The sequence below is a fragment of the Acinonyx jubatus genome, chromosome D1 (genome assembly GCF_027475565.1).
Source record: "Acinonyx jubatus isolate Ajub_Pintada_27869175 chromosome D1, VMU_Ajub_asm_v1.0, whole genome shotgun sequence".
NCBI lineage: Eukaryota > Metazoa > Chordata > Mammalia > Carnivora > Felidae > Acinonyx > Acinonyx jubatus.
Window position 1 is genome coordinate 32,245,392 of NC_069390.1, and position 24,326 is coordinate 32,269,717.

General features: G+C 34.3%; 1 protein-coding gene across 3 annotated transcripts in view; it reads left to right on the forward strand.

Moving 5' to 3' along the window:
- Positions 1 to 24,326, forward strand: part of KIF18A (kinesin family member 18A) — a 79,565-nt gene that overhangs the window by 6,395 nt on the left and 48,844 nt on the right. For all 3 annotated transcript variants that reach the window (XR_008290416.1, XM_015066893.3, XM_053203353.1), the window contains 9 exons: positions 2,693 to 3,062; positions 5,383 to 5,540; positions 8,634 to 8,738; positions 9,474 to 9,584; positions 11,705 to 11,902; positions 14,214 to 14,390; positions 15,765 to 15,839; positions 16,042 to 16,154; positions 19,953 to 20,115. Coding sequence is in view for 2 of the 3 variants with exons in the window: in XM_015066893.3 (XP_014922379.2) it covers positions 2,738 to 3,062; positions 5,383 to 5,540; positions 8,634 to 8,738; positions 9,474 to 9,584; positions 11,705 to 11,902; positions 14,214 to 14,390; positions 15,765 to 15,839; positions 16,042 to 16,154; positions 19,953 to 20,115 (1,425 nt within the window). In the remaining variant the exon portion in view is untranslated. The remainder of the gene's footprint in view (positions 1 to 2,692; positions 3,063 to 5,382; positions 5,541 to 8,633; positions 8,739 to 9,473; positions 9,585 to 11,704; positions 11,903 to 14,213; positions 14,391 to 15,764; positions 15,840 to 16,041; positions 16,155 to 19,952; positions 20,116 to 24,326) is intronic.

Consider the following 24,326-nt stretch of genomic DNA (forward strand, 5'->3'; position numbering starts at 1 on the left):
ACTATGAGGTATTATTTCTTTAATACAAATGAGAAACCTGAGACTCAATGAGGTTAAGTAACTTGTCCAAGGTCACAGAGGTGAGGCATAGGTGCTTTGTGGAACTTGGCTAGTGAGAAGGTAATTCTTCTGGATGGAACCTGACTGTTGGAATCAAAATGACCATCCTTCCCTCTTCAGCATTCTATTTTTGGGGAAAGACAGAGTCCTAAAAAGGGAGTGCTGTGTCCAGTGTCTCCTGCTTTTAGATTACTTCGGCCTTCTTTGAATTCTTCCCAAAAGTGTATGGTTTTATCATTGTTGATATTCATCCCATTTTAAAATAACAAAATATTGGGGCGTCTGGCTGGCTCGGTTGGGCAGCCAACTTCGGCTCAGGTCATGATCTCACAGTTTGTGAGTTTGAGCCCTGCGTCGGGCTCTGTATTGGCAGCTCAGAGTCTGGAGCCTACTTTGGATTCTGTGTCTCCCTCTCTCTCTACCCCTCCCTTGCTCACGCTTTGTGTCTCTCTGTCAATAATAAATAAATGTTAAAGAAAAAAATTTTTAAATAACAAAATATTTTCTTCTAACCTTCCCCCTCCCCCACACCATTTCTTGGCTCACTTTTGTATTATTATTACCTGTGTTCACTGAGTCTTCTCTCATCAGGTTTTTGTCCCGTCTTCCCCTAGAACTTTTCTTCTAGTCGACTTCCATGTTACTAAATCTCATGGTTACTTCTTAGTGTGTACTTTATGTATTAGCAGTATCTAACACAGTTGATGATCCTGTCCTTCATTTAAAGATTCCCCAAAATCTTAGTGTCATTTGAAACTCTAAAAACTATTAAAAGCTTCAAAGAGCATTAGGACTCTGAGGACAAACTGTACTTTTTTAACTTGGGTTCTATCCGCCTTGACATTTCTAGATTTCTAGATCTTCCAACACTCAGGCCAAGAACTTTGGAGTTATTCTTGAATCCTATCTTTCTCTCATACTGCACATCTATCAGGAAAATCTATTGTCTTTACCTTCAGAATACATCCAGAATATGACCGCTACCTGCTTCTGAGTTGACAGCATCATCTCCTGTTTATATTACTAAAATGTTCTAACTAGTCTCTATTCCTTATAGTGTGTTATCTACGCAGTAGTCAGAGTGAGCAGATTATATCACAAAACAAAAAATTAAATGACACACACACAAAACCCTGATAAATCTCTCTGCCTGAAGTATAAGTCAGACCCTGGGCTTCCACTTAGACTGAAACACTATTGTTAAACCACATACAACCACAGCTAGGCTGCCCAAAAACCAAGCTTTGGCTTTCACAAGAACTTCAGCACTATTTTAGTTTGGGTTATGGGAATGGACAGGAAAAGATCTCTCAGAATTATCATGGTAATGAAGGGAAAGTCTTGGCTTTTGAACTATTTTTAATAAAAGTGATCTTGGCTGCAAGCCTGTTGGCAGTGGAAATTGATACATCCAGACTCTTCTCTACCTGTATCTTCACAAACCCCTGTGTTTAAAAATAGTTACAAGGATGCCTCAATTAGTTAGCCCAGGCATGAAGGTGATAAAGATGGCATATACACGATGATGTGTTCAGAGATCCTAATCTGCTCTGTAATTCTATAAGTCTACTGTACGTCAGTGATGGTAGGTTTAAAAATTGTCTGATTGGAGTGCCTGGGTGGCTCAGTCAGTTAAGCATCCGACTCTTGATCTTGGTTCAGGTCCCGATCTCATGGTTCATGAGGTTGAGCCCCATGTTGGCTCTGCACTGAGCATGGCGCCTGCTTAGGATTCTCTCTCTCCCTCTCTTTTTGCTCCTCCCCTGCTTACGTGCTTGCATGTGCGTGTTCTCTCTCTCTCAAAATAGATAAACTTCAAAAAAATTTTGGCTAGACTGTCTCACATAAAATTAAATAGTAAAAGTGAAGATAAACTAACAAAGATCAATAATTTGGAAACCTCAATTATCCAGAAAATAACCTAGAATCTAAAAGTTAAAACTAAGAAAAAAAATTAAAAACATTTTAGATTTTCTAACGTGTTTATTCATCAAATAGTTATACAGTCTACCATGTGTCAGGCACCGTTTTAGGCTCTTGGAACATTATCAATAATCAAAACAGATTTAAAAAAATGCATGCCTTTAAAGAGTGCATAGTTTACCTGGAAGAGAGAAAATAAACAACAAATACAATAAATAGGTAAAAAATATATACTATTTGGAGTTGGTAAGTGTTTGGGGGGAAAAAGCTGTATAAGAGTAATTAGGCATTGGTTTGGTAGTTTTAATAAGTCATGAGGAGGGCAACATTTGAGCAAGGACTTGAAAGAAGCGAGGGACTTAGTCATGCAGATATTGAGGGAAGCATTTGGTAATAGAATGGCTAGTGGAAAGACCATATTGGGGTGCCTGGTGTGTTAGCTGGAATGGAGGGAACAAAGGGAAGATCAATAAAATGGGAAATTAAGACCATTTAGAGAACTTAAACATGTACTCTGAATAAAATAACGACTGGAAGGTTTTGAACCAAGGAGTGAAATATACATTGTATTTTTTAAATGTACATATTTCCAGTAACATTTACCAGGTGAGTAGAATAGAATTATTCATAGTTTTTTTAGTGACTGCTACATTCCAGTCATATTATAATAGAATTAATATTAATACTTTATTTTCCTTTTTAATTACAGAGAAATATTCAGGCTTTCACATAAACAGAAGCAAGATAGTCAATAATGTCTGTCACCGAGGAAGACCTGTGTCACCACATGAAAGTAGTTGTTCGTGTGCGTCCTGAAAATACAAAAGAAAAGGCAGCTGGATTCCATAAAGTGGTCCATGTTGTGGATAAGCATATCCTAGTTTTTGATCCCAAACAAGAAGAAATCAGTTTTTTCCATGGAAAGAAAACTGCAAATCGAGATATTACAAAGAGACAAAATAAGGATCTCAAATTTGTATTTGATGCTGTTTTTGATGAAACTTCAACTCAATTGGAAGTTTTTGAACACACTACTAAGCCAATTCTTCGTAGTTTTTTGAATGGATATAATTGCACAGGTAATTATTTCAGTTAGAGTTTAATTTTTCCACCTGATTTCAGTTTTACAGTAGAATGTACATCAGCTTGGCCCATTCTTCTAAATATAATCAATTTTAAGGTGCTTTTTGCTAAAAATTATTAAGTTCAGGAGTATTTCGCTGTAAATGTAGACTTTCTTTGAAATTCAGTTATCACGTGCTCACTTCGGGAGCACATATACTGAAATTCAATTATCACATATAACATATCTTGAAACTCTCTCTTCTAGAGCTTTGCTATGGTCCCTTTAGGCAGTCATCTTCTCAGTTTCCTATGTTATTAAACCACACATGTCTTGTAATTGATGCCAGATTTCTCACAATTTAATTCATTAGTATTCTCTCCGCTTACCTATACAACGATCTATCCCTGGGGAATAGTTGGACATTTCATTTATAGTACCTTGAAATAAAAATGTTAAAAGGCCATGTTAATTGAGTACCATGTGCTATTTCAGCATATCTTCAGCCCAGAAAGCATCTCTAGTGTTCTGGATAGATCTCTAATTTGCCTTTCAAAACAGCCATGTTCATTTCCTAGAGAGAGATCCAAAAAGCCAGTTAATCAGTGTTTCTAAGGCCCTTAACACTATTATTTATATCTTATTTTTGTAATTACCACCATTTATGACATTTTCTTTAAGATACCCCAAAACTGTAACATGTTTCACTATCTCTGACTCATTCAGTTTTATTACAGAAGACTTACCGTCTTGGTCAAATAAGAATAGAATGTGGTTTATTGATTAGAACTGCTGTGATTCTCATTTTTAAGTGTATATTTTCCTCATTCATGAAACTCCATATTGTCTCTAGAGATTTTTAAAATTTTTCTTGACTCCAAATGAAAAAGTCTCCACCAAGCAAATAGCGAATCTCTGTTTTCTTCTTGACTTTGTTTTACACTATGTTCCAACTGTCTTAAGACTTCTCAGTTTACCACTAGCTTACATAATATAGAACAAAATGAAACGTGTCAGTTCAATTAATTCTGTTGAAAAGTATTTTAGTAGTTTGTTAATATTTGGTTTAGCAGGGAAATTTAACTTATAAAAATATTCTTACCAGTAATAATATGAGGACTTAATTGTCTTAATTGATTATTATGTCAGGAATTGCCATATGTAATTCAGAGTAGCTTTTTGTTTTTTGTTCTTCAAACATCACTTTTATGTTATGCTAGAGAGAATTGTGAAAACAAAGTAATTTGCCTAAAACAAATTTTATTTTTTTTAATATTTTTTTTAATGTTTATTTATTTCTGAGACAGAGAGAGACAGAGCATGAGTGGGGGAGGGGCAGAGAGAGAGGGAGACACAGAATCCAAAGCAGGCTCCAAGCCATCAGCACAGAGCCCAACACAGGGCTCGAACTCACAAACCGTGAGATCATGACCTGAGCTGAAGTCAGTCACTCAACTGACTGAGCCACCCAGGCGCCCCTAAAGCAAATTTTAAAAAGGAATTTTATAAATGGCTTCTATTGGAATTCATTTATTCAGCAAACTTGCAGTGGATATCTGCTTTGTTTCAGCTGATTCGCTATTTGTGAAGGATACACAGTTTCAGACTTAGAGCTCACAGTTGGAAATACAGGGTGATACAGGCTAGAATAGAAGGATGTGCAGCATACACTGAGAACTCAAATGAGGGAGTAATCTGCCTGTGACATGGAAAAGTGACATGTGTGCTGAATATTTAGAACAGGTGTAAGTGTTCCAGCTGGATTAACTGGAGGAACTCTTCAATGGAAAAGCAGTGGAGTAGATAAGGAGCAGCACATGCGGAGAACGTCACACAATCTAATATGCCTAGACCACAGCAAGGAAGGAATAGGATAGAGAGAGGGCTTAATAATATTAATATTCCAAGTGGAGGAATTTCTACTTTCTCATATAGGACTGTGGAACAATTAAGGAGATTTAATATATTCGATTTTGTTTTCATAAAAATAACTGTACAAAATTCTAAGAGATGAATTAAAGAAGATTGAGACTAGGTGGGGATACTGATAACTGATTAAAGGTTTTAAGAGTGCTGTAGAGGAAAGGGAGCAGATGAGCTGGGGCGGGAGGGGGGAGGAGTAGTGGTACCATTAACCAGAATAAAAGAATACAGGAGTTAAGAGTAGATTTGTGCTAAACTTCCCAGGTTTTAGGATAAGCCTAGAAGTTAATTTTGGATCTAATGCGTTTAAGGTTATGTTCAGGATATACAGATAGAACTCTCCACTGGACAGTGGATATAGTAATGTTGTGTGTCGTAATAAAGAGCTTTGATCCCCTTTTATAAAAACTTAGTACTTGCATATGGTGCCACTGGAGCTGGGAAGACCCACACGATGCTAGGATCAGCTGCTGAACCTGGAGTGATGTATCTAACGATGTTAGACCTTTACAAATCTATGGAGGAGATTAAAGAAGAGAAAGTATGTAGTACCGCAGTTTCTTATCTGGAGGTGAGTTGACAATATCATTCTTTAGATGAGTCAATAGTATTACAAAATCTTTAAGACGTTCCATGGCCTATTCAAACTATTCTATCATATAGGAATTTTCTTATGAATGTATAAAATCATTGAAATTCCTGCTCTTAGGTATTTGTTATGCATCTTTATCTCTTTCTGCTGAGTATGTTATTTTGGCCTAATTTCTGAGTAGCATGATTAGCACAAAGACCTTCCAGATACCCTTCACCCAGATCCCCCATATTTTACTACCTTTACTACCTTTGTTTTTTCCCTTGGTATGTGTGTGTCTTCCTCTTTTTTCTAATCTGTTTAAGTTACAAACTTGTAAAAACAAGAATAACCACTGAATAGTTATCAAAATCAGGAAATTAACAGTGATAGAACACCATTACCTAATCTATAAATCTTAATGAGATTTTGCCAATTATTCCAGTGTTGCCCTTTTTGAAAAAGGAAATCTAAGATCATAAGTTGCATGCAATTGTCATATCTCTTTAGTTTTAATTTGGATTTTTTTTCTCTGTTTTATGTCACTGTCATAAAACCTCTAATTTGTGTTAGTCAGCAATTGGATTCAGGTTGTAAACTAGCAAGAACACCGTAGAAGTAATGTTGAGTTCTTATGGTATCATAACTTGTAGTCCCATTACTGGTTTGGTTAACTTTGATCCATTTCATTATGTTGATGTAGGCAAAATTTCTGCCCTATAAAGATGTTACTTTACCCTTTATCCTCTTACTCCTCAAACTTTCATCTATTACTATTGGCATCCACTGATGATTCATGCCTGAATCAGTTATTATGATGGTAGATGATAGTGATACTTAAATTCCATAATTTCATCTATAGTCATTCCTCACTTTCTCCTATACAGAAAGAGCTTTTCCTTTTCTTTATTATATCAGTGTGGACTCATGGTTTCTTAATATTATTTAAGAGCTTATAAACCTTTTCCATAATTAAAGCTCAAATTATGCTAGATTTGACTAGTCAGGTCTCCTTCATGTTTCTCTTGTGTCCTTTTGACATACGCCATCATTCTTTGAGGACTTCTGCTTTCTTAGTAATAGCTGACATTCAACAAATCGTAACTAGGTGGTAGGCACTCTTAACTTTGTGTTCAGATAGTGTTTCAGATACCAGTGCAGAAACAAATCTGTGATTTTACTGCCTATTCGTTTGTGGTATCGGAGAGAACATTTCTACTGGTTACAGCTCTCTTATTGACATCTTGTAGTTTGGTTCCTACTGAGAAAGTTTCTTCACATTTCAACAATTGATTAAGATATGTAGGTTGCTGAAAAAACTCATTGTCTATAAGTAAGTGTTGAAAAAATTGCTTTGAACTTAATTGGGGAAAGAGCATAGCAGTATTCATTATTTCTTCCTTAGATCCTTTTATAACTGGGGGAATTCTAAAGTTTGGTTATTTTTATAATGTTTTTAATTGTTTTTTCTTTTAATCTGCCTTCATGTTATTAATGGTAAGGAAGGCAATGTCTAATCTAGTGGTTTTTCACTCAGGCTCTGCACCCGAGTTGGCTATGGAGCTTTTTAAAAATAGACATACCTAGGTATCACCCCCTGGACATTTTAATTTAATAGGTCTGGATTGTGGTTGAGACATCTTAGGTTTTTTAAAAGTTCCCAGGTGATTCTGATGTGTAGACTGACTTGAGAATGATTGTTCTAATTGTGTATTTTGTGTGATTGAAATGGGTAAGGGGAAGCGTTTGAAAAGTGACTGCTGCTTATCAGAAAAATAACAACCAACAAAAATTATCTCTTTCGATTTTACTACTTTTAAGAATTTATTACATTTTGGGGCACCTGGGTGGCTCAGTTGGTTAAGCATCCGACTTCGGCTCAGGTCATGATCTCACGGCTCGTGGGTTCGAGCCCCGCATTGGGCTCTGTGCTCACAGCTCAGAGCCTGGAGCCTGCTTCGGATTCTGTGTCTCCCTCTCTCTCTGACTCTCCCTGTTTATGCTCTGTCTCTCTCTGTCTCAAAAATAAATAAACGTTAAAAAACAAAATTTTTATTACATTTAAAAATTATCATTCATTGTAGAAAATCTTACCAGAAATGAAGTATCACTATTGGCTATTTATTAGAACATGGAAATAAGTTAAAATATTTCTTAAAGCCTTAATTCTCTGTGTGTGTGTGTGTGCGCGCGCGCGTGTGTGTTTAAGTTTTATCACTAGTTGTAGTTGTCATTTGTTTGGCAAGTAGAAAATTCAGTAACTTTGATAAATTCATAAAATCAATAGTACCATTTTTATGCCTTGCTTACAAAATTACTAAAAAATATATATATTGCCAGAGACATAAAATACAGATGTGTATTCAATGCCATGCAGTAGGGTAAGGCTATTTGGCACCATTCTGCTATTACTTTTGTGACCATGGACAAATCACTTAACCTTCTAGGGCCTCAGTTCCCCTCATCATTCAAATGAAGTGTGTGTGTGTGTGTGTGTGTGTGTGTGTGTGTGTGTGTGTGTCTGTGTGTGTCTGTGTGTGGTGGGGGGGGGTCCTATTATGGAACTTATTAAGAATTGCATATTAAACTTAATGCAATTAAAAGATAAATGAAATATATCCCTGAGTATGGGTTTTCTTTAACTTTTAAGCTCTAAAATTTAAAAAGTTTTGACTGTTGGGGCATAATAAAATAACAAATATCTTCAGTAAGAACCATGGCATCTCCATATAACTTACTAGAATCTCCCAAGACCTTATGTCCCATATATTTCCAGAAAATAGGAAAAGACACATCCAGCTATCTTATTTGTTTCACTGTAGTTATCAAACTAGGAATTATGGAGTAAGAATATAATGACTCACCTCTAAATTTCAGTTGCACACCTAGGTAATAAAACTTCTGTTTTCTCAGACGATAGAAAATTAATGGCAACAAGAGGTAGAATGGGTGAGATGAATGAAAATGAGTTGACGCTTACCTTTAAGATGTAATTCTAATACAACCTTAAATCAGTAGCATATGTGATGTTATCACTATTATTTCAACATCAGTGCTAAAGCAGTTGTTTTTGGGTTTTTTTTCCCCCTTAAGGTATATAATGAACAGATTCGTGACCTCTTAGTAAATTCAGGACCACTTGCCGTTCGGGAAGATGCCCAAAAAGGGGTAGTTGTTCAGGGGTTGACTTTACATCAGGTATGTGTATAAATGTCTTTTTCCTTATGCTGATAGCAAGTGTGATTATTTAGCCATTTACTTTTTTTCCATTGTGTTCAAGATAGAAGAAAAATAATGAAGTGCAGAGTTAAAATAATCAGAGTGTATCTTTAGTATTATTTTGTTTCCCTTTGAAATAATTGAATGACCTTTTCTTTTAAAAATCTACTTGAAAATTTAATACCATGTGTTCTGCATAATACATTTATATTTTATCTCCACAGAAAGAAAAGATTTTATCTTTTATTTCTCATAGAACACCAAACAAAGTATAGTTGACCCTTGAACAACATGGGTTTGAGCTGAACGCGTACTCTTATATGCAGATTTTTTCTTATAAACACAATACAGTACTGCAAATGTATTTTTTCTTCCTTATGATTCTCTTAATAACATTCCCTTTTTTCATTTATGGTAAGAATACAGTGTATAATACATGTAACATGCAAAATATGTATTGATCACCTGTTCCTACTATCGGAAAGACTTCAAGTCAACAGTACATTATTAGTAAAGCTTTGGGGAAATCATAAGTTACACATAGATTTTCAATTTCCTGGAGGGGAGGGGTGGGGAATATTTAATGGGATTTAATTTATAGAAAACATTTTCTACCTTTTATCTTTAAAAGTCTTTTTTCTTGTTGAAAGTTTATTAAAAATTTCAAAGATAGATGGCTAATTTGTATATTTTTCTTTTACTTAAATTTTCTAGCCCAAGTCCTCAGAGGAAATTTTACAGTTGTTGGATAATGGAAACAGAAATAGGACACAGCATCCCACTGATATGAATGCCACATCTTCTCGTTCTCATGCTGTTTTCCAGGTAACAGGCCATTAGACTATTGCTCTTAAAATTCAATTTAAAATGAACAAAGCCAAATTCATGTGTGGTAGTTTTCACATATACAAAGAAAATCCCTTCATCTGTGGACTCATTACTCAGTATTTCCTTAACTCTACAGCTTTGAAAAGATTTTATCAAGAATATTCTGAATTGAGATGATGTAAATAGGAAGTATAAAGTTTTACATGTGTGAAGATACAGGATAGTAAGGTAGTAGTGTTAGAGGGTTTTTTCCTTGAGTTAGTTGTTTTTCTTTTTTTAAGTTAGCAAAAATATTTAGTCTTTTCTAAAGATAACCTTATATTCAGAGCAAACTTTCTCTTTATAGATCTAGATTTACAGAACCAATAAATTGGGGAGATACTGATTCACGTTCTAAAGATTTCACCATAGGGACTATGTGAGTAGTTGCATTCCTGAAGGACATTGATTGCATTGTTACAGTTCTTTTTAGGAATACAATTCTAGAAAGAGTTAAAGCATAGGTTAATAGATATTATTTTTTGTAGCTTCTGGTCCTGTTAAAATACAAATTATTTTATAGCTTCATTCCGGATTATATTATTGGAGCACATCTTATAAAAGAAATTGACATAGTTGAAAGAATTCATATCGGAGGCAGTCAAGTCATTCAGAAAGTCTCTAGTCCATAAAATTTTATTAATCTTTTCTGTTCTTTCCAATGACTCTTCATTTATCAGTGGTCATGAGAGAAATGTTTATCTGTGACACTGAAATTTCCCCAAAATGTCTTAGACCCTGCTTTATAAGAATATTAGCAAAGAGTTTTATAATGGAATAATAGCTAATCTTCTCCATCTCTTTTAAGTTTGCCACTTAGCTTATTTCAATTAAACTATCAAGTAGCCTAAATTGGCTCAATAAACGATGCTGTATGCCAACGAGCTGAACATGACAAGTACATTTTACTATTTTTTTTTTATATGGGATATTTTCTTAAATATAACAACATACAACAATTTTGGGAATTAGAATACATTTACTCTCCAATTTAGGCCGACATCAAATGCACCTTTCCTTTAGGAAAAGTCCCCGGACAAAGGCAAAGCATTCTGACCACCGCCTTTGGTTTTCTGTTAAGAATATTATTTCTATGGGAATGCAAGCTGGTGCAGCCACTCTGAAAAGCAGTATGGAGGTTTCTCAAGAAACTAAAAATAGAACTACCCTACCACCCAGCAATTGCACTCCTAGGCATTTATCCAAGGGATACAAGTGTGCTCTTTCGAAGGGACAAGTGCACCCCCATGTTTATAGCAGCACTATCAACAATAGCCAAAGTACGGAAAGAGCCCAAATGTCCATAGATGGATGAATGGATAAAGAAGATGTGGTATATATATGTACAATGGAGTATTACTCGGCAATCAAAAAGGATGAAATCCTGCCATTTGCAACTACATGGATGGAACTGGAGGGTATTAAGCTAAGTGAAATTAGAGAAATACAAAAATCATATGACTTCATTCATATGAGGACTTTAAAAGACAAAACAGATGAACATAAGGGAAGGGAAACAAAAATAATATAAAAACAGGGAGGGGGACAAAAGAGACTCATAAATATGGAGAACAACCTGAGGGTTGCTGGAGGGGTTGTGGGAGGGGATGGGCTAAATGGCTAAGGGGCATTAAGGAATCTACTCCTGAAATCATTGCTTCACGATATACTAATTTGGATGTAAATTTTAAAAAATAAAAAATAAAGTAAAATTAAAAAAAAAAAAAAAGAGTATTATTTCTAGAGTACCTGTTCCCTACCACCACCACTGGTAAGTCTATGTTCTGGTTCAAGGGTTACCAGAACACAAATGGTAGTTGTTTTGAGCTTCTGTCATGCCAACAGTCATTTGCCCTCTGGTACACATACGGGAAATCTCACTTTTGAGGTTTTTTTCAACTTCCATAATTCTGGTATTCTTACATACCAGCCAGTCAGAATATTATACTTTCTTCAGTATGTTTTTGAAATGAAAATAATTTTGATTTCATGCTCTTTTAAAAATAAAGTGCACATTTCTCTTTTAATTTTGTTAAACCTTATCCTCATTTTTCCTATTCTCCTGTAATTTCAAAAAGATTTATTTGCGACAACAAGACAGAACAGCAAGTATCAGTCAAAATGTACGAATTGCCAAGATGTCACTCATTGATCTGGCAGGGTCTGAGCGAGCCAGTACTACCAGTGCTAAAGGGACCCGATTTATAGAAGGCACAAATATTAATCGGTCACTCTTAGCTCTTGGGAATGTTATCAATGCCTTAGCAGATGCAAAGGTAGGTGCCATATGTTTACTTATTTAAATATATTGAAATGCTGAAATATGTATAATTCCTAGAAAGATACTACTTAAAATAATTTTTTTTTAAATTTTTTTTTTAACGTTTTATTTATTTTTGAGACAGGGAGAGACAGAGCATGAACAGGGGAGGGTCAGAGAGAGGGAGACACAGAATCTGAAACAGGCTCCAGGCTCTGAGCTGTCAGCACAGAGCCCAACGCGGGGCTCGAACTCACGGACCACGAGCTCATGACCTGAGCCAAAGTCGGCCGCTTAACCAACTGAGCCACCCAGACGCCCCAAAATAATTTTGTTTTATGGTCTATTATAAATCAAATGTCATTTGTATATAGGGCAAAGATCACAAAAAGCCTAATATATCAAATAAAGCTATATTTTGTTTCGTTTTAATTTCTAGTTTTAGAATCAGAATTTGTTGAAAGAAAACGATTGACTATCATATTCATAATCAGTATTTTATCGTACTTTCTCATCACTTATTTTCTACCTGATTATTAAAATCACCATTTAGGGGTACCTGGGTGGCTCATTTGGTTGAGTTTCTTATTCTTGATTTCAGGTCAGGTTATAATCTCATGGGTCGTGAGATCAAGCCACGTGTCAGGCTCTGTGCTGATGGCATGGAGCCTGCTTGGTATTCTCTCTCCCTGTCTGTCCCTCCCCTGCTCATGCACCCTTTCACTCTCTCTCAAATAAACATTAAAAAAAATAAAATGATCACTTAATGATCACTACACAGCAAGCATGATAATTGAATTGGGATGAATATGAAAAACATATTTAGAAAAGCTTAATTTTGTTCTGGTTTGTATTTTATATACTGTAAGATTGGGTTAAATGTTAGAGTTTTAATTTTTCTTAGGAAGAAGGGCTTAAGATATAAAGTATAATCAAATCACCTAATAAGGTCATGTTTATTAGATGTCTTTGAGGCATTTAAAAATATTTTACGTCTACTATATGCTGGAGTGCTTACTAGAATACAGCATATTTAACAATTTCTGTATTGGTAAAAATGACTTTTTTTTTTTTAATCAAGTTCAAGCCAGGTTCAAGATTTAAGAAATTGTATTTAGGAAAATACAGGTCAATGAATGCTAGGAAAATGTTGTATTTTGATTTAATAAAATTAAAATGATTTGGGAAGTGTTTTTAAAAAAGGCAAGTTCCTGAAATCACATAAAGATTACAAAGGCAATATGTCTTTTATATTCTAAATTAAAATCTCAAACGTGTAAATAGCATGATAAAGAGACTGATTTTCTGAACTTAAGCCATTTATAGCATTTTTTCCATACTGTCTAAATTTTTAATAATTGACTCCTATTGAGTCATTTATGAGTCCATGTTTAACGTTTGGACTTGTACATGTAAAATCATTTCAAGTTAACACCAGTAATATACATTCCACACTATTTGGGAAACACTGCTATAGTGGAAAGCACAGTACTACTGGAAACTGGGGCACCTCGGGTGCATTTCTAGCTCTGAATTATCAGGCACATGACCCGACGCAAGCCATTTCATTTTTGGTTTAGCTTCCATTAGTCTTTTGTATAATATGAAAGATCTACACTAGATAGCATAAGATTGCTTTTAGCTCAACATTATAATGTTTTGTTTTATATAGAAAGTGTGCTTTTTGGAAATTTTGATTTTTACTTTAAAATCAGAACTGTATCTTTTAAGTAAAGGGAAACCTAGAAGTATTAAGTTCTCTTAGAACTCTGTTGTCCTTTCAGATGAAGTCTCTGTAAAATTATAATTTTAATTTACTTTATGTCCATGTTAGCTAATTATTTAATGAGAGAAATAGCTGTATGCCATACAAAATTCTTACTATATTTGTATAGGGCATGTAATACTTTTGTATTTTAATTTTTTTTTAAATGGTGATTTTTTTTTTTTAATGGACATTTATTTTTTTAAGAGAGGAAAGTTGCTAAAATAATATGGAAAGATCTTCTTAAATATACTCCACACTCAGTTTTCCCAGTTTTTAACATCTCACATTTATCTGGTGTACTTATCACAACTCATAAACCAATATTGATTTTTTTTAATTAGCTAACGTTTATTGAGATGGGGATATAATCCTTAGGTAGGATATTTGTTTTATATATTCACTCAATAGTTCCATAAGATTCATCATCATCATTTCAATCACCAATTATATCATAAGTCTCTGCAAAGTTGGGCAGTGCTTAAATTCTTAGAGTGAAGTGATAGCAGCTTTCCATTTAAATGTGGAAAATGACATAAGAATTCTTTTTTTGTTCTTTCAGAGAAAGAATCAGCATATTCCTTACAGAAATAGTAAGCTCACTCGCTTGTTAAAGGATTCTCTTGGAGGAAACTGTCAAACTATAATGATAGCTGCTGTTAGTCCTTCCTCTGTGTTCTACGATGACACATATAACACTCTTAAGTATGCTAATCGTGCAAAGGACATTAAATCTTCTGTAAGTGTGTTTACTCTGCCTTTGTTGTAAGGGCATTAGATGTATACTATTTTTATAACTCTAAAAAATATTGTATTTTTACTAATGAATTAGCAAACAGGGTTAGAAATGTCTTTATTGGCTTGGTTAATTGAGCATTTACTTGGACAATTAAATCATTAAGCATCTTGATTACATATATAATAGATACCATTATTTAGTCTTTTGGAAGCTAGAATGCTTTAGTGCCTTTCTTCCTAAACTTTTTCACATCATGGCACATTATATTTTGATGGCACCCTGGGGTAATTGGTCAAGGCTTTAACACATTTGTTATAGCCAAGGATGATGCCATCTGCTATAGCTCAGATCCAGCCCTTTCTTCCTGAAAACCTTGGACATGTTAGGTAATTTCTCCAAGCCACGGTCACTTCATCTGTAAAATAGATATATCTGCCTCAGTTTATGAAGTAAATAGCCCCTTTAAAATAATTCATGATATTGATGCAACCAATATAGCTCTAACAGTATAATAATTATTGATCAAGTCAGTATTCTCGCCAGTAATTTGGGGCAATTTAAAGAAATTTAGGTCAAACATGATATATGTTTAAAAATCACAGGATCTCAGGGTTGGAAGAAACCTAGAGTTCAGGTAGTATGATGATTTCTCCTCCTACTTACCCTTCTGCTACTCCCACTGTATGAAGATGAGCCAGTTATTGTCTTCCTTAGAGAAATGTCTATATACTTTTTATATAATTAATTGGGAAAGATTATATTAAATGGGTACACAAAGCTTTTCACACGTTTTTCATATATTCCTTACACCAATCTATTGATACTCAGAATTTTAAGTACCAAATTCTAAATCAGTTAAGTAAGAAGTGGACAGGGCCTTGAAATCAAGTATTTGGACTTATATCTTTGATGTTTTCCCACTATTCCATAGCTGCCAAGGAGCCCATACAATTATAAAAAGGATAAAATGTAATAAGAACTCATTAAAAACTAGTTGAAATTAAAAATGATTGAAACTTAAAATTATCTCTAAATTCCTTAGAAGTCAGAGGAAAAAGAAAATGGGCAATTTTAATTATAATGTGAATGAATGTTTTGTAAGTTCTTAAAAGTATATTTTCTCAGGTAGTAAGATAATTTCTTTATAATTTCATTTATTTTGTAGATGTGCTCAGCATGTCCTCTTATCATAGATTTTGAACATTAGCGTAAAGGATCATGATTATCACATGACTGTAATTGTCTCAAATTTTGAATTCATGGATCAGAATTAATGAGGATATAATGCCATTTTTCTCATATATATATATATATATGTATAGCTATGTGATTATTATCTACCTACATACAATCATAATTTCTATCTTTTAACAGTTGAAGAGCAATGTTCTTAACCTTGACAATCATATAACTCGGTATGTAAAGATCTGTAATGAGCAGAAGGAAGAGGTATGTCTTCTCTTTATGTTACTCTCCTTTAGTTCTTCATTTATGGGATTCTGCAAACTTAATTGCTTAAAAATTTGACATTTTTTTCTATTATAGTTGAAAATCTAGCATGTTCAGTTATTTTTCACAGCTAACATTTTTCTGTAGCCATGTATTATGGAGACAAATAATTTGTATTTTAACTAGTGTTTCTCTCTACTAGATTTTAATGTTAAAAGAAAAACTAAAAGCCTATGAAGAACAGAAAGCCTTTACTGATGAAAATAACAAAGCAAAGTTAATGATTTCAAACCCTCAGGAAAAAGAAATTGAAAGGTAAAAATGACATTAAGATCTCATTTTGAGGATTTTATGGTTTTGAAAGTTAGTCAGATATTTTATGTTATCATCATTTTTTGTGTAAGTATGTCTTTATATATATTCTCAACTGAATTCAGGAAGTCACTGATTGCTCTTTATTTGCACACTTCGGAGATCAGATCATTTTAGTTATGATTATACACAGTTGTGATTATACCAGGACTTGGGTATAAGATGGAGAAAGTAAAGCCAGTTACGACACTTATGAAATTAGTTTTTAGCTGTTTTCATATTTTTCTTCTCAGGTGTCTTATTCCACTCAGGCTGCTGTAACAAAATACCACAGAGTGGCATCTTATAAACAAAATAAATAAACAAAAATCTTTCTCACAGTTCTGGAGACTGGAAGTCCCAAGATTAGGGGGCTAGTATAGTTGGGTGAGGGCATTCTTTCCAGCTGAAGATTTCAATTCTTGAATCCTCACATGAACTCTGAAGGGAGATCTCTCTCTCCACAGCCTATCTCTAAGGGCACTAGTCCCACACATGAGGGTCTCTGCCCTCATCTGATTACCTCCCAACAGCCCCACTTCCTAATACATCACCTTAGGTGTTAGGTTTCAACATAGGAATTTTGGGTAACAAACATTCAGGCAATCTCATCTGGCATGATATCATTATTTGTATAGTTCACATGAATCTTATCTACTCTTTCTTGACTATGTATAACTCTAATAATTCACTTAGTTTGGTTAATTATTTGAAGGGACATCTCTCAGTGATATAAATTAATACGGAATTTTGATAGGTTCCCACTAAGCTTCCTAGCAGGTAATTGGAAAAAAAAAAAAAAAAAAAGGTGTTGATAATACAATATTCACGAATACTTCTCCCCTAAGCAGTTAAGATAATTTTCCAAATTGTCCCAAAGGGTATGCTAGTTCAAAAGCTGTGAATCTTGAGTAGCTCTAAGAAGGCAGTAAGAAATTCTTGGATCAAACAAATTTGGAAATTACACCTTACTTGAGGATTCTAGGTGATTTCCAAAGTATATCAGTTTATTAAAGGCTCTGAGAGGTCTTATAATAAAGGAATCTGTTCAATCTTGATTGAAGTTGACTGAAGTTAAAGTTACTTGACATTCTCCAGAGCCAGTGTTCTGTTATCATTAGTATGAGAAACTAACCACAATTTGGAAACCAATGATTATTCACACTGTTTTGGAACTCTAGAGGTTATAGAAGATATCTTGCTATATGTAAGGAAGACTAGTTGACAGTGACTTTCAACCTAGTTTCAGGTACGACACCGTTTTTAAAATTGGATTTGTATTTTGAAGTTTATGGAAAATATCCTTATTTGAAAAAAATAATGTTTTCTGACTCAGTTTACCCCAGATGCTAAGATTGCTACTTCTAGTAATAGTACTTTATCTTTGTAGATGACTTTATAGTTTTTGATGATTTTTAGCCCCATATCAATTTAATCTGATCACTAGAACAATCCTTTGAAATTTGAAGTGGGATATTGTTTTTTCAAAGATAAGCCAAGAACTTTTAAATCTTAATCTTTTTCTTCCATACCATGCTGTTTTACAAATATCATAAGAGGTAATTAAACAACTGTTTCTCTGAGTGACAATCAGTTTTTAATATAGCATAAAGTTGACCTATATATTGGACTCCTTTCTTGCATGGAATTGTTCAACACTATCTAACCAGATTTAGTTATCAGTTGAAACCTTATTAAACTTTTCTGCAATTGATGGCTTTAAGTTTTGAACCTTTCCTTCTGGTAAGATGATTCTGGAGGGAGATGGCCTGAACTATGAAATAAGCATTTCAGGGGAGTATTTTTCACATTTCAACCTGATTTAACCAAGAGTAAAAGCCTTTAGAGTTTTAATTTGTACAACATGTTAAATAATTTACTTGTATTACAAAGAAGCTTTAATAATCGGGTTATATACCCCATAGCCTTTGTCATTTTCCCTCAAAATTAGCGGTCTCCTGAAAGAAATATATGAAATAACTTTTATCATATCCATCATACTGTTACATAGAGCTTTTTTAATGCCATGAATTTGCAAAGTGTCTTTTTAAAAATAAACTTAACATTTTTATATGGTTGAATGAGATAAAAGGAAGAATGTACAGTATTTACTGCCTATCAAAGCTATTCTAGGAGAAGTCATAAAGAGAAAGTACAGTTCTTTATATACAGAATAATTATAAAACTTCACTATGAGTGTATCATGACAATTGTGTAGAATTTAATATTCATCATGTATCACCTAAAATTATTGGCAAAGATTTTTGTTACTAGTTACTTGAATGTTTTAAATGACTAGAAAATAGTTGTGAGTCAATCCCTTAGGGTTCTTTCTGTTTTAAAATGGTAAAATTTTTTTTAAAGGAGATCTCTAGAAACCTTTGATACTATTACCTTTTCTTCCATCCTAAACAATAGACCCCCACCAACTAAAATAAGTCTGAACCACAAAATTACAAAATTGACCAATATTTAACTATGTCCTTGAATAAAATGTTATTAAAAAACCTGAGAAATTATCTTTGAGTATAACCTAAAGATAACTTATCAATTCATTTACTGGCATTAGCGTGTTGTAATATAATACAATGGAATTGCAATGTCCGTACATACTTCCTATGAAATATTTATCAGTTTGACAAAACTGCAGTAAAGTCGATGTATTGTGGTTTATAGCCATTCCCAATAGAGTTTCATTAAGAACTACTGACGTAAATTGGCAATGTTTTTACCACAGGTCCTCACAAATACATTTAAAATTCTAGCTGAGGAACATTTATTTTTAAATGCATATACTTTGTTACAGTTGTATTTTAAAGGCTTCACAGTTAATTTTTCTTTGAGAGTTTTACCTGTATGTGACTATTTATACTGTTACTGTAGCTCAGACCTACCTGATCTGAGATTTTAAAACATAAATATATACTTATAAAACTAGAATATTGCTGTGACCAATGTTCTGGTGACCCTGGAGGATGCAGATTTGCAGGTTCCTTTTAGGCCTTTTATAGTAGTTTCTCAGCTTGAGGCCTTTTATGTGTTTGGAGATGCTGTGAATCAAATTCCCCAACTTTGATTCTCTAAATCTCCATTGCCTTTGGAGGAAAGACACTGGAGTGGCTTTTCTAGGTTTGCCACATTGCAAACTTGGTTGTTTTGGGTCCTGGCAGTGTCAGCTGACTCTTAGCCAGGCTGTAGGGGGTACCTAACCTTATGGTGTGTTTTTGCTGTAACAAATTCTGAAACTAAAAACTGGCTATCTCACTTTCCCTAGGGGGCCATGGAGGCACCATATGATCATGCCACCCACTGCTTATTTCTTTGCAGTGAGCCAACATCAAAACAACACACAGTAATGTGTTGCTTCTGGGGCCTTGTTAATTGGGATAGCACAGGTCCAAATTATCATCCTCTTCCTACAAACAAAATATTTTATTTTTGCTAATAAGCAGCTGGATTACATAAAGTACATGACTTATATACCTATGACATATATAGAGGCCTTATAATACCCATATCTTTTAATAACATGATCTTCCTTGAAAGAGGAAGAATACAGTAAAAATAATTTAATATTCTTTTCCAAACATTTTGTAATTTCATAGGAAACAGTCACTCTAACCTATTTGCTGTTTGTCGTTTAGTCTAATTCTGTGAGTGATATATCTTCTTTTGCTCATTTATTTCTTTAGGTAAACATTGTAACATCTGTCACAAAATTAGTGAGATTCTATAATGTGTTTTAATTTTTAATTTTGGTAGATTTCAAGAAATTCTGAACTGCTTGTTCCAGAATCGAGACGAAATTAGACAAGAATATCTGAAGTTGGAAATGTTACTAAAAGAAAATGAACTTAAATCATTCTATCAACAACAGTGCCATAAGCAAATTGAAATGATGTGTTCTGAAGACAAAGTAGAAAAGGTATTTATTTATAATTAAATTTTAGGCACTGTAAAGACATGGGGACTTCTAATTCTAGAAATGTGATAGGTAATGTTATTTAATCACCCATTCACTACAAATACCTGGAAATGCTGGGGGAAATGTATCAAAGATTGTTTCAAATGCATAGTTACGTATGCAAGACAGAAGATTAAATTCCTAGGTGTCAGAGAGAAAACGGAAACCAAAAGAACAAAATCTCAGTTGGAACTGTTGCTTCTGTGAGGGTTGTTGGAATGCTTAACATAAACCTACCACACTCAGGAAATGTTGGGTATCAAAGGTGAGGCAGTGGGAGCAGTATATCCCAGATGTAGGTGATAATGTACAACTTAGACCAAACTCAGATCTTTTTTTTCCAGGAAAGAATATTTTATCACTAACATTGTTAGAATTTCCATTGCGTGGTACTTGAAAAGGCAGACCATCTTTTACTTGGTTTTATTATTTTATGCAATTGTACACTGCCCTACAACCTCCATATACACAGCCCACTCCCGATACCCTAGCTTTGATGTACACTGCTATTTAGATAAGGGACCGAAGGGAGACCAGGGAGATAGAAATGGCAGACCCCACGTAAAGCTGGGAACCTCAGAAGCCTTCACCATTCATATTGGTGGTACACCTTGAAGAAACATCTTAATCAGCAAAACAACCACGCCTAGAGTAAGAAAAAGTCTCATGTAAAGATTTTCATTATAAATATACTTTTCAAAGAGTTGAGGTTTGAATTTTTACAATCCATGTGTTTTATTTAGTAAAGCCTTAAAATGAAAAATTAACATAGAAAATGGTATCAGAGCAGCAATAATCTATGGGTAACCGTGCAGAAGCATACAGAAATAGCCTATTGAAACAGACCCTCAACTCAAATTACTAATGAGAACTCACTGTCCAAATTACAAAACACATGGTGAAACAATCCGCCATAAACAAGTCAGCAGACTTAGCAAATAATGACAGGATTCCCAAAAATTCAGACACTAGAGCAATCTGATTTAAAAACTAAAAAAACTACTGGGGTACCTGGATGGCTCAGTCGGTTAAGGGTCTGATTTTGGCTCAGGTCATGATCTCATGGTTTGTGGGTTCAAGCCCCACATCGGGCTCTGTGTTGACAGCTCAGAGCCTGGAGCCTGCTTCAGATTCTGTGTCTCCCTCTTTCTGTTCTTACCCCACTAGTGTTCTGTGTCACTCTCTCAAAAATAAACATTAAAAAAAAGTTTTTTAATCTATAAAAATGACTGGGGCGCCTGGGTGGCTCAGTTGGTTGGGCGGCCGACTTCGGCTCAGGTCATGATCTCTCGGTCCGTGAGTTCGAGCCCTGCGACGGCCTCTGTGCTGACAGCTCAGAGTCTGGAGCCTGTTTCAGATTCTGTGTCTCCCTCTCTCTGACCCTCCCCTGTTCATGCTCTGTCTCTCCCTGTCTCAAAAATAAATAAAACGTTAAAAAAAAAAAAAAACTATAAAAATGACTAAAGTCGTCAAAGTAGGAATTAATGATAAAGGAATTAAAGGTCGAAAGAACATACATAATACAAAAAGAAAACAAATGAAATGTCCAGAAATTAAAGATTTATTCACTGAAATTTATAAGTTCATTTTATAGGCACAATGCTTTAAATACTTTGCATGCATTAACTCAATTCTCAGAAAACCCTATGGGACATGTTATTATCCTCATAATTAAGATGAGGAAACCAGAGGACAGAGAAGTCATTTTGGGCAAAGTCACACCTCTCATTGGTATCAGACCTATATGATCTGAACTCAAGCAAGTTGATTCCAGAACCTGTTACCTCTGTCCTTTTCTGTGTGTTAGATACAGCTAAAGATGAATTACTGAACTGGGAGATCTGAGGAGACTTTGTCAAATAGAGGATAAAAAATAGCAAATGTAAATAAAATGTTGTTGCATGAAGGACAGACTGAAAAGTCATGCATTCTTCTAATAATTGTTATGAAGGAGGTATATTAGTGCAAAAAGGGGAAAGGATAATATGCCATTTCAGGCTTAGAATTTTCTAGGACTAATAAGATGTCAATAAGATGTATGTTCAAGAAGAATGAGTTCTAAACAGGATAAAAAATAATGTATTCCTAGGTGTATGCCACTCCAAATCACCAAAGAGCAGAAAAATAAACATTTTGATAATTATTCCCCCCCAGTTCTGGTGTTCACTGATGATAAGCTTAATTTATTTTTATTTTATGAAATTAGTTACATAGATAATACATGAGATGATTTGCAAATTACTTATTCAAAAGCTGTCTCTTGTAGGGGCTCCTGGGTGGCTGAGTTGGTTAAGAGTCCAGTTTCGGCTCAGGTCATGATCTTGCAGTTCGTGGGTTCAAGCCTGCGACGGGCTCTGTGCTGACATCTCAGAGCCTGGAGCCTGCTTCAGAGTCTGTGTCACCTCTCTCTCTGCCCCTCCCCTGCTTGTGCTCTGTCTCTCTCTTTCAAAAATAAATAAACATTAAAATACTAAAAAAAAAACAAAACAAAACAAAACAAAAAAAAACTCTTATAAATAACTTTTCAGTCCTCTTAGACCTCTACCCCAGATGTGTTTTTCCTGTCCCAGAAGTATCAACTCTATATAAAAATTTCACATGTTTTAATGTTGAAAGCCATCAAATTTTAAACAGTGCTTTAAAACACTAGTATTTCAGTTTTTTTTCCAGCCTATGAAATTGTAAAATGTGATATGCTAAGAAACTAATCTTAAAGGATTCATTAGTATATCACTGATGCCAGCTTATCAGTAGCTGTTACACTATCAACATTAGTATTTTTACTTATGAGTATGCATTTATTGTGCCTTATCTTATCAAAAAATGTCTATTTAAAAAATCACTGTTAGATATGATTGACACCAAAAATGTGAGTACTTAGTAAGATGGAGTAGGGGAATGGGTTTGGCTGGGTTTTTTAAATTTTTTTTTTCTGTTTTCATCTGTATTCTTCTGCTTAATTGCCTTTTTTTCAACCCACTTACCTTTTATGATTTCTTACTTTTGGTCATTTCAATCTACATGTTCCAGTTCTTATAGGTATTTTCATGAGACTAGGTAAACAATGGAGATAAAACCTCTTAAGTGTATCAGTTTGGGTTAAATTATTGAAAAACATAGGAAGGCATCTATAGAGATTGAGTTGTTTTTGTTTTGATTTTTACACACTAAAGTGTCAAACTATAGTTTTACTAAACTGCTTGCTAAGGCAAGAAATTTTATATCTGTGTTGGACCCTCTCCAAAAGTGGTTTATTATCAGAAGTGCTAAAAGAATCTCATAACATTGATTCAGGCAGAAATGGTTCCAGAGTATAGACTCTGAGATTAGAATTAAAGTGAAGCTCTTGGGTAATTTTTTGACCATATAAAGATAATCTGCAAATTATTTTTAGCAAAATAATGAGTTTATTTACCACATTAGCAGTCCTTTTGCACAAAGCAGTAGTAACACCTAAATTTTAGAATTGTATGTTTGTTCTCACTCAAAAAGTTTTGTGGTATTCTGGGGGTTTGTTAATAAAGTGTATAAAGTTCTTTTTAAACCTTAACAGGAAGCATTTACTTTAATGTCAGGGTTTAACATGCATATTTAGAATTTGTTCTCAGTTATTTGCTATTTATTTCAGAACAGTAGGTCATTATGTGTACCCTGATGGAAAATGTCCCCATAGGGAACCATCATAGAGGATACATTGGATGGACATTAGAAGTAAAAACTCAAAAGCATACTTTTTGGGGTTTTGAGTTAGGAACTTTTTGGTATTAAATTATTGGCTGCCATGAGAGCCTCAGAGCATTTCCTGCCCTGGTTTCTAAGAGTTCCTACAACATTTATAAATGTTAAAGCCAAGTAAAGATAATCTGATTTAACTGCCTTCCTCCAGGCAGGTACAATACTTTTATGTTCATTTTCAGATGAGGTGATAAAGAACCACTGAGATTAACTTGCCTAAGTTTTCATACCTGCTGAATACAGCAGAAGAAAGTCAAGAAGCTACATATCCTACCTTCTGTTAAGGTAGTGGCTCTAAACTTTTCAGGTCTCAGGACCCCTTCCTATTTAAAAAAAAAAAATTATTTAGGACCTAAAAGAGCTTTTGTTCATATGAACTCCATCTACCAGTATTCCTATATTAAAAATTCAAATTGAGACTTGTAAAAATCTATTTA